Source organism: Hyla sarda, chromosome 8 (genome assembly GCF_029499605.1).
Source record: "Hyla sarda isolate aHylSar1 chromosome 8, aHylSar1.hap1, whole genome shotgun sequence".
In the NCBI taxonomy this organism is placed as follows: domain Eukaryota; kingdom Metazoa; phylum Chordata; class Amphibia; order Anura; family Hylidae; genus Hyla; species Hyla sarda.
Window position 1 is genome coordinate 53,894,265 of NC_079196.1, and position 17,510 is coordinate 53,911,774.

Here is a 17,510-nt window from a genome sequence, read left to right on the forward strand (position 1 = left end):
CAGAAGCTAATAACTATTGGAAGGATTAAGATTTTTTAATAGAAGTAATTTACAAATCTTATGCATAGAAGGTATAGAGAGACGGAGCAACTCACCACACCGACCCAGATATTCTTTGCAGGTGAAACTTTATTCCAGGATTATCACCACGGGAGACAAGCAGGGGGGAGTAGACAAGGACGCGGGGGTATCCTCTCGGTGACGGACCGTTTGGCGCCAAAGCGCTCCGTCAGACCGGGTTAGTGAGGTCACAGAAAGGGGAGTGCTTTTAAAACAGGTGATAACTCCTGATGCTGCAGGTAAGCCGCAGGTCATTGGTTCATTACTATAATATGTTAATACATTACAAAACAGTTAGTGCATGGTTAAAATCAACTTCCTTTTGTATGAAACCAATATTCATTGCACAGTATACTCATAATTAAGCACCATACTCCTGTTTATCATTGAGTCCTAGCGGGCCCGTGGCATCCGTCCGGATGATCCATCTGGCTTCGTTTCTCAGGAGCTGTTGGTGCTTTAATGGTTTCGTTCATATTAGTGTTTTTGAATGTGAATGTGAACCTGTCATTATTGTTTTTGTTCTTCCGTGATTTTGGTAAAGTGTTCCTAGGGATTTTTTCTACCGCCTGTCTAGCATCTGGGTCGGTGTGGTGAGTTGCTCCGTCTCTCTATACCTTCTATGCTTATGCTTTGAATGGACTTCGCTGCACACGTAGAGCACCACTGAAATCCCTCCAGCAGTTGCAAGGGAAGACACAGTATACCGATTACAGATCATATCCCTTCAGTGCTATTCAGCAGGTGGTGCCGAGTCTCTCTTTACTTGTATGGTTTTGATAGTCTGGACTTTAGACTCTAGTGCACACCTGGATCGGCTTACAAAAACCGCGGCACACAACTAAAATGGATATGGATACTACTAACTCGGACCAAGCTAATACTGTTACTGCAGGGAGGGCCGACGCGGGGGTATTTTTCACCACTTGCAAAACCAAAGATATCATTCAAGTTTACAGCACAAAAACTTTGGAGTATAAAGTCTCCTCCATGGCAGAGCGTGAAACACGCCTCTTTTGGACAATTAACTCTCTGGAGGCATATGCGGATAATAACAGAACCCCGAGAGGGCTCAGAGTGTATAAATCTCCCTCGCAATTCCTGCAGGATGCTGATTTTGTCAAACAATGGAACGACCAACACCTCCAACATGCATTAAATTTACAACAACTAGTTATAACCAGAGATAAAAAAGAATATGCTGAAACAACTGAACAATTGTGTAAAATGAAGAGTGAATTAAAAACCAGAGTGTCAGAGGAGGCCTATAAAAAATTTATGGCTGCACTGGATAAGAAAATCTCCACTCTACAATCTAATATAAAAGAAGTGAAGCGGGATAAATTCCTGAGAGATAAACTGGACTTTGAATCCCAACAACAGTTTACATGGAATAAAGGACGTCAGCAGAAAAATGCACCTGAGAGGAAACCATATCCTAATAAAAGGAAAAACTTCAACCAACAGAAAAAGAAGACCCCCCAAAAAAGTGACTACCTGACCACGGAGTCCGATTCTAGTCTGTCCGATGAAGCGACTGCATCTAGCCTTAATTCAGTCACACCAAAATCCCCTTTAGGCCACACACGAGAAGAGGGGGTAGAAGACGGAAAAGGAAAAGCTGTCAAGAGGAAGACAGTAACGTGGAGGCAATAGCAAATGAGAACATTATAGTCAACCTCACTGATCTGACTGTAAATGAGGACCTTTCACGGGTGCTTAATAAAGGGCTGAATTTTGGGTTGCAGGAACCTTTTGATTACAGTGATTTTGAGGCAGATATGGACTTTTTGCTATACAGAATAGAGGTGGCAAAAGACCAGACAGCGTAGTAAAGAAAGAAGGGGAAAGTAAATGTGCGATTGGCCCACTAGGATTCCGAGCAGTCTCAGGGCTTTCAGCACAAGATGAAGAAGTCATACACACCCTTATGACACTCACTGAGGAGGAGGATGGATTGAATTGTATTGGGATGGGAGGGGAAGCCCCCTTTTCGGGAGGGGAACCCCTCTCATTTCAACCCACCTATTTTCCCAGGTAGCTCTTCGGATTTATTCCACAGAGCGGTTAGTCAGGATGTGAAATCTTTGTTATATCCCCCGGTCAATCACAATATCGCTAAAGGAGAGAAAGCAGCCCTAATCATGCTAGCTGAAAGAGAGGACATTGTCACAGAAAAAACAGCAGAAAAATTGTTACCAGAAACTCCAACTAATCCTACCTGGTATATCCTACCCAAAACACATAAAGCCATAACACCCCCCCCCCCCCCTGGCCGACCCATCGTAGCCGGTATAGGGTCCCCTACATATTTCCTTTCAGGGTATATAGACTGTCTCATTGCACCACTCCTTCCACACATACCATCCTATCTGAAGGATACTGGTGAACTTATATCAGTTCTCGATTCCTTCCAGTGGCAGAACACCTACACTTTGGCATCGATTGACGTTGAGATCCTGTACACCCGCATTCCACAGAGTGCGGGTGTGCAGGCTCTCCGTCAGTTTTTGACAATTTCGGACAAGTCCCAAACGCTTATCAATTTCATTACAGAATCTACTACATTTATTTTAAGTAATAATTGTTTAAAATACAAGGACCAGTGGTTCAAACAAAGGCTTGGGACGGCCATGGGCACGCCCATTTCGTGCTCTTTTGCAAACATATACCTTGCAATCTTGGAGGCAAGGTGTGTTTTCCGTCAACAACCCCTTTATTAAGTTCATTAAACTTTTTTTGCGCTTTGTTGATGACATTTTTGTGGTGTGGGATGGGACGGAGGCACAGTTTGGAGATTTTGTTCATTACCTGAATCATGAAAATAACATGAACATGACATTTACTTTTACTTTTGGGAACAGCTCCCTTGAATTTCTGGATGTGCAAATTGACATCATAGACAATTGTATTGTCACATCAGGGTTTAGAAAACCCACATCCAGAAATTCAATTCTCCACTATGCCTCCTCCAGTCCCACCCACGTAAAAAATGGGATCCCAAAAAGTCAGTTTATCAGACTGAAGAGAATTAATAATGATGCTGAAAAATACAAGGAACAAGCAAACGCCCTGGAAGACAGACTTTTAAGAAGGGGTTACCCAGCTAAAATATTAACAGATGCTAGACAGGCGGTAGAAAAAATGCCTAGGAACACTTTACCAAAATCACGGAAGAACAAAAACAATAATGACAGGTTCACATTCACATTAAAAAACACTAATATGAACGAAACCATTAAAAAAGCGATTCGCAAACATTGGTACATAGTGCAGCAAAACAAAGATTTAAAAACCATAACAGAATCAATTCCAATAGTTACACACTGTAAAAATATAACTATCCAAGATTTCTATAACAAAAAAAGAAAAAATATGAAATCCAAAACGATTTGGCTGACAGATTCTCGCCCATTAGGGAACTTCGCTTGCGGCTCTTGTAAACAATGCAAAAACTGTTTGAAATGTAATACAATCAAGTTAGGAGGATGTAACATCCAAGTGAGACAATTTATTTCCTGTAAGACAAGCTATGTAGTCTATTGTCTGATTTGTGCATGTGGATGATACTACGTAGGGAAAACTATTCGACCCCTCTACCATAGAGTAAGGGAACACCTAAAATCAATAACTACAGGTGTAGGGGCACCCCGTCTTATCGCCCACATGCGCGAACAGCACAATGGCAATCCTGATGAGATCAAATTTGCAGGAATCGAACACATTGAAAATGCCCCCAGAGGAATTAATAAGCACCAACAGCTCCTGAGAAATGAAGCCAGATGGATCATCTGGACGGATGCCACGGGCCCGCTAGGACTCAATGATAAACAGGAGTATGGTGCTTTATTATGAGTATACTGTGCTATGAATATTGGTTTCATACAAAAGGAAGTTGCTTTTAACCATGGACTAACTGTTTTGTAATGTATTAACATATTATAGTTATGAACCAATGACCTGCGGCTTACCTGCAGCATCAGGAGTTATCACCTGTTTTAAAAGCACTCCCCTTTCTGTGGCCTCACTATCCCGGTCTGACGGAGCGCTTCGGCGCCAAACGGTCCATCACCGAGAGGATACCCCCGCGTCCTTGTCTACTCCCCCCTGCTTGTCTCCCGTGGTGATAATCCTGGAATAAAGTTTCACCTGCAAAGAATATCTGGGTCGGTGTGGTGAGTTGCTCCGTCTCTCTATACCTTCTATGCTTATGCTTTGAATGGACTTCGCTGCACACGTAGAGCACCACTGAAATCCCTCCAGCAGTTGCAAGTGGAGCCAGTTTATATATAAAAAAAGGTTTTGCCTGGAATATCCCTTTAACTAGTCAAAGATGGAAGGCAGTGTCAGCGTATGATCAGACTCCAAGTGGTTTGCAGCTTGTTACCATGGAGACGCAAGTGTTTGCATAAAAGGTGTAGACACAACTATTTAAATTAAAGAGAACCTGTCACATTGAAAATACACTACATTCTAAAGCCCTCGTGTAATAAAGGGATGGACACTTATCAAACTGATATAGTTTTATGAAAAAGGTTCCAAAGTTACTAATAACTTATTTATGAAAATCACTGTTTATTATGGGCTATGTAGCCATGTGGGCGGTCCTTCTCAATGACTGACAGTTCTGTGTGTATAAGTGTATATATATATAGAGAACTGTCAATCATTGAGTAGAACCGCCCATATGACCCAGAATAAGTAAAGATTTACATGACAACATTACTAGTTATCTGACAACATTACTAGTTATCCTGTGAATTTTCCCACAAAATTATATGTAAAACTGTTTAGCTTCCCCTATGTTCTATAACATGGAGCCTGCTGATGAGAATGCATTTTTAACAGGACAGGTTCCCTTTAAAAGGGTACTCCGGTGCTAAGACATCTTATCCCCTATCCAAAGGATAGGGGATAAGATGCCTGATCGCAGGTCTGATTACTGGCACTCACTGGGGCCGGAGCATTGTGATGTTACGGTCCCGCCCCCATGTGACGCCACACAGCTGTCACGCCCCCTCCCATAGGCTTGCATTGAGGGGGCGGAGCGTGATGTCACACGAGGGCGGGGTCATGACCTCACAATGCTCCGGCCCCGTGATTGCCAGTAATCAGACCCGGAGCGAACGTGCTCCAGGGACTGATTGTAACCGGGTGCTGTGTGCAAGAGCACGGGGGTCCCCAGCGGCGGGACCCCCGCCATCAGGCATCTTATCCCCTATCCTTTGGATAGGGGATAAGATGTCTTAGCGCCAGAGTACCCCTTTAAGACCATTTGCAAAGGTACTTTATTTTGGAGGCTTTCAAACAAAACAAAAAAAGAAAAATTTGGATGCAACAGGTGGACCTTCCATTTAATCCCAGTAAGGACAAATTGGATTATACAATGAGTGGATTATACATTGAGTGCTTACCCAGTAGCATTAAATAAATCGGAGAGCTGGAAAAGAATGTCAATTTCCAAAGGAGTGATTTGTCCAAATTTGTTTGCAGAATTAGCAAATTCCTCTGCAAAATACAAGAACACAATGGATGGGAAGAAATAAAAACTAACAGTAAAATTGTCTCACTTTCTCAACCAATCACAGCTCAGCTTTCACTATACCAGAGGTCATTAAGATATGAAAGCTGAGCTGTGATTGGTTGTTAGGGGCATATCAGACAGATTTTGTCTCAATATTTAAGATGTGCACTATTTAAAATATTTCTACAATACACAGAGGGGGAGATTTATCAAAACCTGTGCAGAGGAAAAGCTGCTCAGTTGCCCATAGCAACCAATCAGATCGCTTCTTTCATTTTTCACAAGGCCTCTGCAAAATGAAATAAGCAATCTGATTGGTTGCTATGGGCAACTGCACCACTCTTCTTTTAGGCAGGTTTTGATAAATCTCCCCCAATATATTATTAGTGTAACCAAGAGAAATATAATAATCCTATAATGCTGTAGTGTCCTCAGGCCTTTGGTTTTCAGCATCCAGAGGGGTCCCAGAGATCTCACTGGGGCCCCATTTAATGTTAGGACATATCCTAGCGATATGCCATAATAATATATGACAAGAAAACACCTTTAACAGGAAAACGGTCATCCTGTTCCCCCATACTAAACCCAATATACCGCGTTATAGTGCGGGTGAACAGGAGACCTATGCCGGCTCACCTGCAGTCCGCCACAGTGTCCCTCTGAAGATCGCCTTCTTTCTGCGCTGAATTGCACGCTGGAGGCGGTCCTGCTGGCTGGATTTGAATATTCATGGTCTTTGGTCATGTGAGCGCTCAGTAGGCACAGGCGCTCATGTGATCAGCGACCATGAATATTCATATCCAGCCAGCAGGACCGCCTCCAGCACGCAATTCAGCGCAGAAAGAAGCCGATCTTCAGAGGGACCGGGCACTGGACTCAGTCATTCTCCTGTTCACCCGCACTATAACCCAGTGTATTGGGTTTAGTGTGGGTGAACAGGTGACCATTTTCCTTTCATTTCTGTGCTCCATTAGCAGCTCCATTAATTGCAAGTATATACACAACAATTGTTAGCAAATGAAAGCACAGACCTTAAAGGGGTACTCCCGTGGAAAACTTTTTTTTTTTCCTATCAACTGGTTCCAGAAAGTTAAACAGATTTGTACATTACTTCTTTAAAAAAAATCTTAATCCTTCCAGTACTTTTTAGGGGCTATATACTACAGAAGAAATGCTTTCCTTTTTGGATTTCTCTGATGTCACGGCCACAGTGCTCTCTGCTGACCTCTGCTGTCCATTTTTGGAACTGTCCAGAGCAGGAGAAAATCTGCTCTGGAAAGTTCCTAAAATTGACAGCAGAGGTCAGCAGAGAGCACTGTGGCCGTGACATCAGAGAAATCCAAAAAGAAAAGCATTTCCTCTGTAGTATACAGGCCATAAAATGTATTTGAAGGATTAAGATTTTTTAATAGAAGTAATTTACAAATCTGTTTAACTTTCTGGCACCAGTTGATTTAAAAATAAATAAATAAATGTTTTCCACGGGAGTACCCCTTTAATATTAATCCATGTAACCAACTCCTATTCCTATTTAACCTCTTGGTGTACAAATAGGCTGTACTGATATTAAGATGATGTTGAAACGTTATTATGTTATTCCCCAGATTCCATAACATAGAATTGTACCCAATGTTATATCACCTGACATTTATTTCTTAACATAATGCTATACAGTACTACCAAACTATGATGGTACACACTATAAAAAAGTGGGCCTTCACCATAAGACCAAAGTAAACCGCATCAACCCATTCACTGGTGCTTAGAAATCTCCAAAAATACAAACGAAAGCTGGCATAAAGGAGAAAAGGGAATACCTTTGGTGACCTCCAAGTCTCTTTTGGAGCCCGCTAAAGTGCTGTATATCTTCCGTATAAGCTCCATGTTGTTGAGCAAGGAGTTAAAAGCATTGAAATAAGAGAAGCTCACTTGGTGGGAGATGGTTCCTCCTGCAGCCTACAAAAAAAAAAAGAATGATTAAAAATGCGAAAGTATTGTTGTGGTTACTTGGGACAACCTATGAGACCAACTATATTGGATTTTTATTTTATATAAATTGTGTAATCCACAGCATCATGCTTTTTGGAATATTTGACTTATACACCTCCTTAGAAAATATGAAGTTCCAAAATTTGCAGACAATGGTGTAGTGAATGCTCGCAATATTTTTATTACTCTATAGAGCGGTTCAGAAATCCTAGCATGTAGCAATTTAAAGGGGTTATCCAGGAAAAAATTTTTTTTTATATATATATCAACTGGCTCCAGAAAGTTAAACAGATTTGTAAATTACTTCTATTAAAAAATCTTAATCCTTTCAGTACTTATGAGCTTCTGAAGTTAAGGTTGTTCTTTTCTGTCTAAGTGCTCTCTGATGACACATGTCTCGGGAAGAGTTTAGAAGAGGTTTACTATGGGGATTTGCTTCTAAACTGGGCGGTTCCCGAGACATGTGTCATCAGAGAGCACTTAGACAGAAAAGAACAACCTTAACTTCAGAAGCTCATAAGTACTGAAAGGATTAAGATTTTTAATAGAAGTAATTTACACATCTTTAACTTTCTGGAGCCAGTTGATATATAAAAAAAAGTTTTTTCCTGGATAACCCCCTTTAAAAAAGAAATCACTAGCAACTATAAAGATTTGAAGAGCTACTAAATGCATTCCCACAGACAGCAATTTCAGGGCGATTTTTTGTAATAAAAGATAAAGTCTAAGGCCCTATTCACATGGTGGAATATCCTCCCGGAGAATATCCTAAAGGACATTCCGTAAGCAGCCGGCGCTGGCAGAACAAGCCGGCACTAGGACCACTCGGAAATGCATTTCTGAGCAGATTCTGCAAAAAGAATGGGCATGTCCGTTCTTTTTGTGGAGGCCAGAACTTACATTTTTGGTGCGGATGTTTCTGCCGGAGAAATTCTGCCGTGTGCACGGTGCAACAGAATTTCCAAGCTGAATGGGGCCTAAGAGTCTGAACATTTTAAAATGAATTTTGACTTCTCACTGTCACAGAAATTACATATTTTTGCTACAGTAAAGGCGACCATATACAGTGATCCCTCAACTTACAATGGCCTCAACATACAATAGTTTCAACATACAATGGTCTTTTCTGGACCATTGTAAGTTGAAACCAGACTCAACATACAATGTTACAGACAGTCCAGATCTTTGAAACGTGTCAATGGCCGGAAGACCTGATCAATCAGAATGGGCAATTTACTGGTAAAACACCTGTATTACTGAAGTGTATGCACTGACTGATGTCTGGTAGCGTTGGGAGGTACAACATGTTCTGTACACTTTACCTGTGCCAGAGTTAGCTTCTCCTTTGGACACCAGGTGAGGGCGACTCCATGTTACTTTTTTAGGACATTGCGTGTGCTGTACAGGACCCGGAAGAAGCTCCTGTCCTCTACATAGACCAGTTTTTCCCAAGCAGGGAGCCCCCAGCTGTTGCAAAACTACAACTCCCAGCATGCCCGGACAGCCTTTGGCTGTCCGGGCATGCTGGAAGTTGTAGTTTTACAACAGCTGGAGGCTCCCTGCTTGGGAAACACTGACATAGACAGTGATTTACAGCTCCCAGCAGATCTTTCTTACTTTTATATGGAAGGATTTGCTTTATCTATATTAGTTATCTACTTATTTTTCTTTAACTCTCACTTTTTCCTATTTTTGGATGACATTTTGGTGCTTTTAGAACCAATTACCAGGTTTCCATAGAGTTCTGGTCTCAACATACAATGGTTTCAACATACAATGGTCGTCCCAGAACCAATTAATATTGTAACTTGAGGGACCACTGTACCACAAAATTTCTGTCAAGAAATTAGCCATAAATAATGAGATGAAAAATCCCCTTGTGAAGACTTATGGTACATCCCCACATTGGAAGAGATTTATTAAAACCTGTCCAGAGGAAACGTTGCTGAGTTGCCCATAGCAACCAATCAGATCACTTCTTTTATTTCTCAGAGGCCTGTTCAAAAATGAAAGTAGCGATCTGATTGGTTGCTATGGGCAACTCAGCAACTTTTCCTCTGGACAGGTTTTGATAAATCTCCCCCATTGTGCATATGCTGTAGATTTGTTGCAGATTTTTCCAACTAAATTTAAAAGGGAAGTCAAAATCTGCAACCAATCTGCAGCATATCCGCCACATGAGAACATACTCTTTGACTTTCACTATCCTGATGTGGCAGGGGCACCTATCAAGTACTGCATATATCTCACCATGTATGGCTGGCTTCTGGCATCCCCAACAATCAGCTGATTTTGATGGTGGAGGTCACTGCTTGCCAGATATTTTTACTTCCACAGTGGTTATTTTGACTTTTAGACTAGGTTCAGACTACGGAATTTCCGCCTTCAATTCTGCTTTGAAATTGCAGGCGGAAATTCCGCTTGCTAAAATGTACTGTATAGTGAATGGTTTTCCGTTCACTAATTCACACTTCGGAATTTGTGAAGCGGAATTTGTGAATGGAAAATCCGCTTTGAAATTTCCGCCTGAAGAAAGGGGTTGCTCTTTCTTCAGGCGGAACACATTGTAGTCTATTGGAGACTGCATTGTCCACGCGGTCCTAGCGCCGACTGATTCAGTCGGCGCTGGCCGCACTCGGAATCTCCGGGCGGAAATTTTCTGCCCGGAGATTCCGTAGTCTAAACCTAGCCTTAAGAATAGCCTTCCATGTTATACAAGAACAGCTGAAGTCTGCAAGAGGAGGAGCCCCTCTTACAGACAAGTGGTTTGTACAGGCGCTCCAGAGCAGAGACCCCTCTTTATCATGTTTATATGCCCTATTATTGTTAACCGGTGCCACTGTTGGAATACAGTAATTTAGCTTTTTTATATTGTGTTTTGTCATTTAATACACCAGCAATGTCTGCACATGCTACTTACAGAGACTAGATTTTCTTCTACAAATGGTGTAAGCATGTGTGACCGTATAGTAGCCATAATGTCGCTGAAGTCCAAAGCAGTTATCATCCCAGATTTATTTTTGTCCTTTAAAGCAAATGCCTGTCGAGCATGTTCTAGCTGCAGCTCCTGAAATACAGAGTAAACTGAAGTTATCATTTACTTAATGTAAAACCTTGAACATACAACCTCTTTGATAAGCCAGCAAATCCACAATAAGGTATGTTATATATATATATATATATATATATATATATCAGTGTTTCCCAACCAGTGTGCCTCCAGCTGCTGCTAAACTACAACTCCCAGCATGTCCGGACAGCCGAAGGCACCCTGGTTGGGAAACACTTTTATATACAAATATCAAAACGTTTTATATGTTGTACATCTTGGCAAACATAAACCTTTTTCACAAACTTCATAACAAATGTATCACCTTTTAATAGAAATCATGGCTTATAAAAAAAAAATAATAATAAAAAAAAAAAAATTTAAGAAAAAACACTAAGGGTCCCCATACCATCCAGAACACAATCCTGTCCGGCTGCAGAATCATCTTTGTCCCAGCTAAAGCACAGGCTGGGACAAAGTCCAGTAAGTAAGGGTGGGTGTGGGACTAGCAGTACTCTGTGATCACTCCTATCCTGTCTATAAGACTGCAGCATGAAAACAGAGAGGAGGGTGTTACAGAGCAGACTGCAGTAATTGGATGAGGAGACCCATTACAGCACTGCAGACTCAGGGAGGAAGTGAATGCATGGTGAGGGTGGGCTCAATGCTTGCCTCGGACACGCCCCTTACTGAGCAGTGGATGTCAGAATGAGTGAGCAGCAGATGAGAGGGATTTGTGAGCCAAATACAGAAGCTAGACACATAAAAAGGCATGAAAAAAATCTGCATTATCTATTCAATTACATATAGAAGCATTAATATGTAACTGACAAGTACGCTTTAAAGGGGTATTCCTGGCAAAAACATCTTATCCCCTATCCAAAGGACAGGGGATAAGATGTCTGATCATGGGGGGCTCGCTGCTAGGACCCCCTGCAATCTCCCTGCAGCACCCGCATTCTATGCAGGGCTGCGTCTCCAATTTCGGTAACCACCGGGACTGGAGACGTGACGTCACGCCACACCCCCTCCATTCATGTCTATGGGAGGGGGCGTGAAGCTTTTATTTTGATCACTAAGAAGATCTTGTACAATAAATAATAGTCAATATGACAAAACAATAATGATTATGTCATATACATTCGCTAAGTTCTGCCAACTCTTAAGAGAAAAAAAGCCTCTTGATTTCTTCTGAAAGGTTTGTATACACCTTTTGTTATAATAATTTGTTAAATGTAGATAGAATTTACCGTATATTTCCCAAATGAATTAGGGTCAGTCACTATGATCAACATCAATGTATATCTGCAGTAAATTATACTCACAACATATGGAACCAAATTAGGGTGAGGATTTGTGTCTGGTTTAAACATCAAGTCTACATAAATCCTAGCTAGAAATGACAACTATTTACTATTATTCCATTCCCCATGTACCTTCACATTGCTGACCAAGAAGAAACATTAGGATCCACTAAATGCCCCCAAATCAGACCTCTAAATGTGCGTATTCTTGTAGGTGGTTAGGCTTCTATTCACCTTTGGCTATCCTGTTAAAACATGCTTTTTGTTTATTAAAATATTTTTTTTAATGGATCGTTCAAAAGATCCATAGGTTTTCAACGGTGAGTTTGTTATGGTTAAACGTGTCCATTTAAAGGGGTACTCCGCTGCCCTGCTTCGGAAGCTCCGCTCCCCAGCATCCGGAAGTTTATTGTTCCGAACGCTGCGTGCGGGCTTCCGTGTTCAGGGCCGCCCCTCATGACGTCACGCCCGCCCCCTCAACAAAAGTCTATGGGAAGAGGGCGCAACATCACGAGGGGCGAGCCTGAACACGGAAGCCCGCACGCAGCGTTCGGAACAATAAAGCTTACGAAGCAGGGCAGTGGAGTACCCCTTTAACAATTTTCTATAAGGTTAAAACATTTTCACAGGATAGACAAAAGCAGAGTGTTTTTATTTTTCTGTCCTGTCAAAAAAACAGGATGTAAAAAGATTACTTTGTTTGTACAATGCAGGACTACAGCAAATGAATGCTGCATTATAGCTATCCTGTTGCACCTTGTTAAACCATCTTGTTGATATTTGACCTAACCCTCTCTTCTATTGCTGGTATCTGCTGCTTTAGGGCAGCATTACTTTATCTCACTTAATGCATATACATTTTTTTCTTATTATGCCACTTTGATATGGTTTGATTTGCTTGTCACACAGTCATTTTTGCATTTTTGTATTCTTTACCATATGAGTGTATAGGCACTTTATTTATCTTAGTGGTTCGCTGTTTTGAGTGTGGGTCATCTTTTTCACTGTATACAGTATGGTAGTCCAGGAGGGGGCCATATTGGATTCCCCCTGTTTTGTAGGGTGGCTCTGTGTTGAGCCTTTTAAATGTCTGTCTTTTTGTAATTGTTCTGCAATAAAATAATTTGATTTATCTTATCTCATTTTGGGTGTGCACATTTGTATGTGTAATGTCCCAGTACAGAACATGGTCCTGCACTATACTTAGGCCCTGTCAGGTTGAGTCCCTGGGGGCTCTCCTGCAGTGTCTCCCCTGCTGTTATTATAAGTGTAATTTATTGTCATAGGATTATAGTCAGTGCATTAATGTTTAGCTTAGTCTAAAGGACCTGTGAGATGTCCAGTTTAACACATGACCCACAGCTTGACCAATGGGCTTTGGATCAGCCCCCCTATATAAGGGGGTGGCCATTACAATTCTCTCTCTTTCTGCTGAGGACAGCAAAGCACAGACATCCCAGAACCTGTGCCCAGTGCACTAGGAGGCCACAAAGCCTGCACACCAGCCAGATTGTCAGTAAGTCATCTCATCTATGTCTGCTGTCTCTACTAAAGTCAAAACACTGATCAAGTCTATTCTAGTCTGCGTGGCTGAACTAAAGTCAATTACAATAACTACAAGTTCTAGCAAGCTGCAGGGCCCTTTCCGTGTTACCGGTCGACTCTCTGGGATTCTGGCCTATCTGTGAAGATAATAACACCTATCTGACCTCAGTAAAGCCTCTGTTAAACCATAACTTGGTTGTGGACTCTCCTTTCACTACCTAGCCATTGGGATAGCGGAGATACCGTTCATGTGTTTCCAGTACCCAAAAACCACTCTGTCGTCATGAACATTAGGGGTTAACAATACCTTGCCCCGGGGGGTTAATACCATCTTGCCCCTCCACCTACACCCTGTGGTCCCGCCATACACCGTGGGTCACCACATACGGAATCTTCTTTGTTCTTGGATTTTCTTCCATTGTTGTTTCCTACCAATGTGGCACTGACGTAACATGTATACAAGTGCTAAGTATTTACATCAGTATATAATACTAATAATGCATAACATAGTCTAGAAAGAAAGTAAACACCATCCTGTACCTTTGTTTCTGTAGACATGTGCCCTTTCCAAAACAAATCCCAAGTGAAATGGTATAAACCATTTAAAGGTGAAAGTTGCACCATTTTTTTTACTACCTCCTATTTATTCAGTCAAAAAGATCTTACCTGTAAGAATTCCGTGAATTCCAAGTAGGAAAGGTGTTTTTTGCGGTTGTGCCCGAAGTGAAGTCTGATGAACTCGCAATCCCAGTTAAATGGGATATGGTGATGGATGATGGTTTGGCCAAATATTTCCTTAACATTCTCTTTAAAAAAAAAAAAAAACATAACATGAGAAAATCAGATTTTGTGTTCATATCTGAATGGTTACTGACAGATATTGGGGGGAGATCTATAAAAAAAAACTGTACAGAGGAAGAGTGGTGCAGTTGCCCATGAAAACGAATCAGATCCCTTCTTTCATTTTTAAAGAGACCTGTGAAAAATTAAAGAAGCAATCTGGTTGTCATGGGCAACTGGGCACAGGTTTCGATAAATTTCCCCGATTGTGTTGCAGAATGCAGCAATGGAATTATTCATGAACCCGGACAACCCATATACAGTGATTAAAGGCAACATTGCAGGATTCTGGTCTTGCAACTTTATTTTTTGTTTTTTATAAAGCTAACCTCATAGTAAATCAGAAAATGTAGTGTTTGATTCAGATTGCAAAAAAAAAATAATATTATATATATATATATATATATATATATATATATGGTATTGCCCAACTGTATTGAGGAAATTAGGACTGACAAGGTTAGTAGGCCGGGAGAGAAGGGGGGTTTAGTAGATCCTTCTGTATGCATTCCTTGTTTTAACATCCCACATCTGGTGGCCTGTATTTGGGGTTGTAGTTATATGGAGCAGTGGCTAAGCAGGCTTACTATGGAATATAGAATACTCAGAGTTTTCCCAACAATCATGGGGTCCCAATGGTAGGACGCCATGGATAGGTCATAAATGTGAAATAGTTTATGTGCAAGACAACAGAATCATACAGTGTTGACTACATTCAGTGGCATTAAACATAAAGATCTCGGTTCTTGGTCTTGTATTTAAATCTTGGTTTTCAGCCTTTAAATATTTCAGAAGAAATTATTTACTGACCCTTTAAAACCAAGTAAGATCAGTATTTTGCGCCATGTAATGGACAGCTATAGTTACATTACATACAGTCCACGAATGAAGATTGTTATATGATACGACATGGATGTTTTATAGTTTACAATTAAAATATTAATCTGCAAGAAGAATATTTCCCATTTCCCAGTGAAAATTAAGAGTTAATTACGAAAGGACGAAAAGAAATAAAAAGGATATTGTTCGGCTGGTTTGCATACCACACTCTTAGAGTCACGACCATAGGTCAATGTATTAGTGGAGTAGTCGTCATGTGAGGGCCTTGGGGTGGGTGCAGTTTGGACGGTCTGAACCAGACAAATAAATAAAACATACAATGACATCAATGTTTCCATACAATAAATAATAGAGATGATAAGCATATTACAGCAGTAAAACAAGCAGCAAATTAAAATGAGGTTAATCATAGAGTAAGGTCCCCTGCTTAGGAACCCAAAAAGAGCCACCTCCTGCCCAGGTAGGGAGAAATACATTCTGGATATGCCTCCTGGTGTCAACAGCTAGCTTCTTTTTCAGAAAGAAGAGGTTGTCACCAGGAAACCCTTAAAGCGTACCTGTCATTGTGAAAAAAAAAAAGTGATAGGTTACTCAGTACCTAATCCTGATCGTGTCGTGTGCAGATAATTTTTATGTATCTAGGACCTATATATCCAGAGAAAAAAGCATTTATCTGCTGCTGAGTTACTTTTTCATCTTGCTGGCTGCAGGGGGCATGTCTATCTGTCTCCCTCACATTGATGACTCATCTGCTCAGAGTCTTGGGAGCAAGCCTGGGCAGTCAGCCAATCACTCCTCTCTACTCTGTAACCTTTTCCTTTCTGGGTGTATGTACATACCTATATAGGTATAGGTATGGGCAGAGCAGGGATGTGGAAATCCTATCGCCTGACACCCGGGACATGTAGTTCTGGGCGCCGGGCAGGTGAATTTTTCATAGCTTTAGCCCTGTATCGGGCAAGCTGGGCCAGACTGACTTCCCCCTTTTTTTATAATGCCGGTGTGAGGTGCAGGAGCGGACGCAGACTTGCATGGGATGCAAGTCTGCACCTCACACCGGCACTCAGGGTGTATGGAGTGGGCTCGTGACTTGGCGGACCCTGGCTGATTTCAGTAGCCGGGAGCTGCCGCTAATAGCCCGGCATTCAGCGGGCGGCTATTAACCCTTTAGATCACCGCACGGGGGGGGGGGGGATCCCCTGTGGAGGTAGCCAGAGGACTTACTTCTGCATTCATGGATTGCCCCATAGATCTGCAGTTCAATAGAACTGCATTGATCTGTATGAGGAATCTAAATGATTCCTCCTAAAAAAGTGTATTTAAAAAACGAAAGTTGAATAAAAGTTTAAAAACACCCATTAACCCCTTCCATATTAAAAGTTCATATCACCACCCTTTACCATATAAAAATATATAAACATAATAAAAATAAACATATTTGGTATTGGCACATATTGGCTTGTAAAATTTTAGATCCCATACGGTAAATCAAGTTAACGTAAAAAAAAAAAAAAAAAATCACAGAATTGCATTTTTTATGTTTATAACATCATATCCCAGAAAAAATTAAGTATAAAAAGTGTTCAAAAAGTCTGATCAATGCCAAAATGGTACCAATACAAACAGCATATTCCAGCCCATAAAAATGAGCCCTCCTACAGCCCGGTATACGGAAAAAGAAAAATGTTTTAGGGGTCAGAATTTTTAAATTTTTTTATTAAAAAGTAAAAAAAAAAATTATGATTATTAAAACATGATGGAAACTAAACAAATTTGATATTGGTGTAATCAGGCCGCCCTAAAGTATCAAAAAAATATGTAAGTTTGACTACAAGGTGAATGGCAGGAAAAAAAAGAACACACCAAAATTTAAATTTTTTTTTCAATTTCACCTCACAAATACAGATACAGTCACAATCCTCCAGGGTAGGCTACCCTGGCTCCACAAAATGGCAAGGGGGGGCGGTGATGGCTGGGTGAGGAGACATAGGCACAATCCCAATGCAGCCCTCTAGTATAGAGCTCTATGCTGCTGCAGCACAAGGGACAGATAGCACAGAGCTCGGCTGCAGACTCCTCCGCGCCTAATAGCATGAAAGGTAAGGCCTCGCTCACTGCTCATACAGGGGCTGAATTACTATGAAACTAACCTTGGTGCATGTGCCGTAGGCAGCAGGGGAGGGGGGGCGGTTTAGACAAAAACTCCAGTGTGCGTGCCCACACCTACACTCTACATGATACTGCAGGGATCGCCTATACTGGATACCGACACGCTTTACGGCTGGTATCCAGGATGTTGCAAAATCTAGACTAGTCTGTCTGGCTAAAAAGACAGGCGACCACTAGCGGCGGCTATTTT

At 41.3% G+C, this 17,510-nt stretch overlaps 1 protein-coding gene across 1 annotated transcript in view; it reads right to left on the bottom strand.

Moving 5' to 3' along the window:
- The window catches only part of SLC25A12 (solute carrier family 25 member 12), a 148,003-nt gene that overhangs the window by 90,150 nt on the left and 40,343 nt on the right, over positions 1-17,510 (bottom strand). Inside the window, exons 5-8 of the mRNA XM_056533973.1 lie at positions 14,138-14,277; positions 10,494-10,640; positions 7,402-7,540; positions 5,475-5,568 (exon numbers count right to left, since the gene is read on the bottom strand). Of these exons, the coding sequence (XP_056389948.1) occupies positions 5,475-5,568; positions 7,402-7,540; positions 10,494-10,640; positions 14,138-14,277 (520 nt within the window). The remainder of the gene's footprint in view (positions 1-5,474; positions 5,569-7,401; positions 7,541-10,493; positions 10,641-14,137; positions 14,278-17,510) is intronic.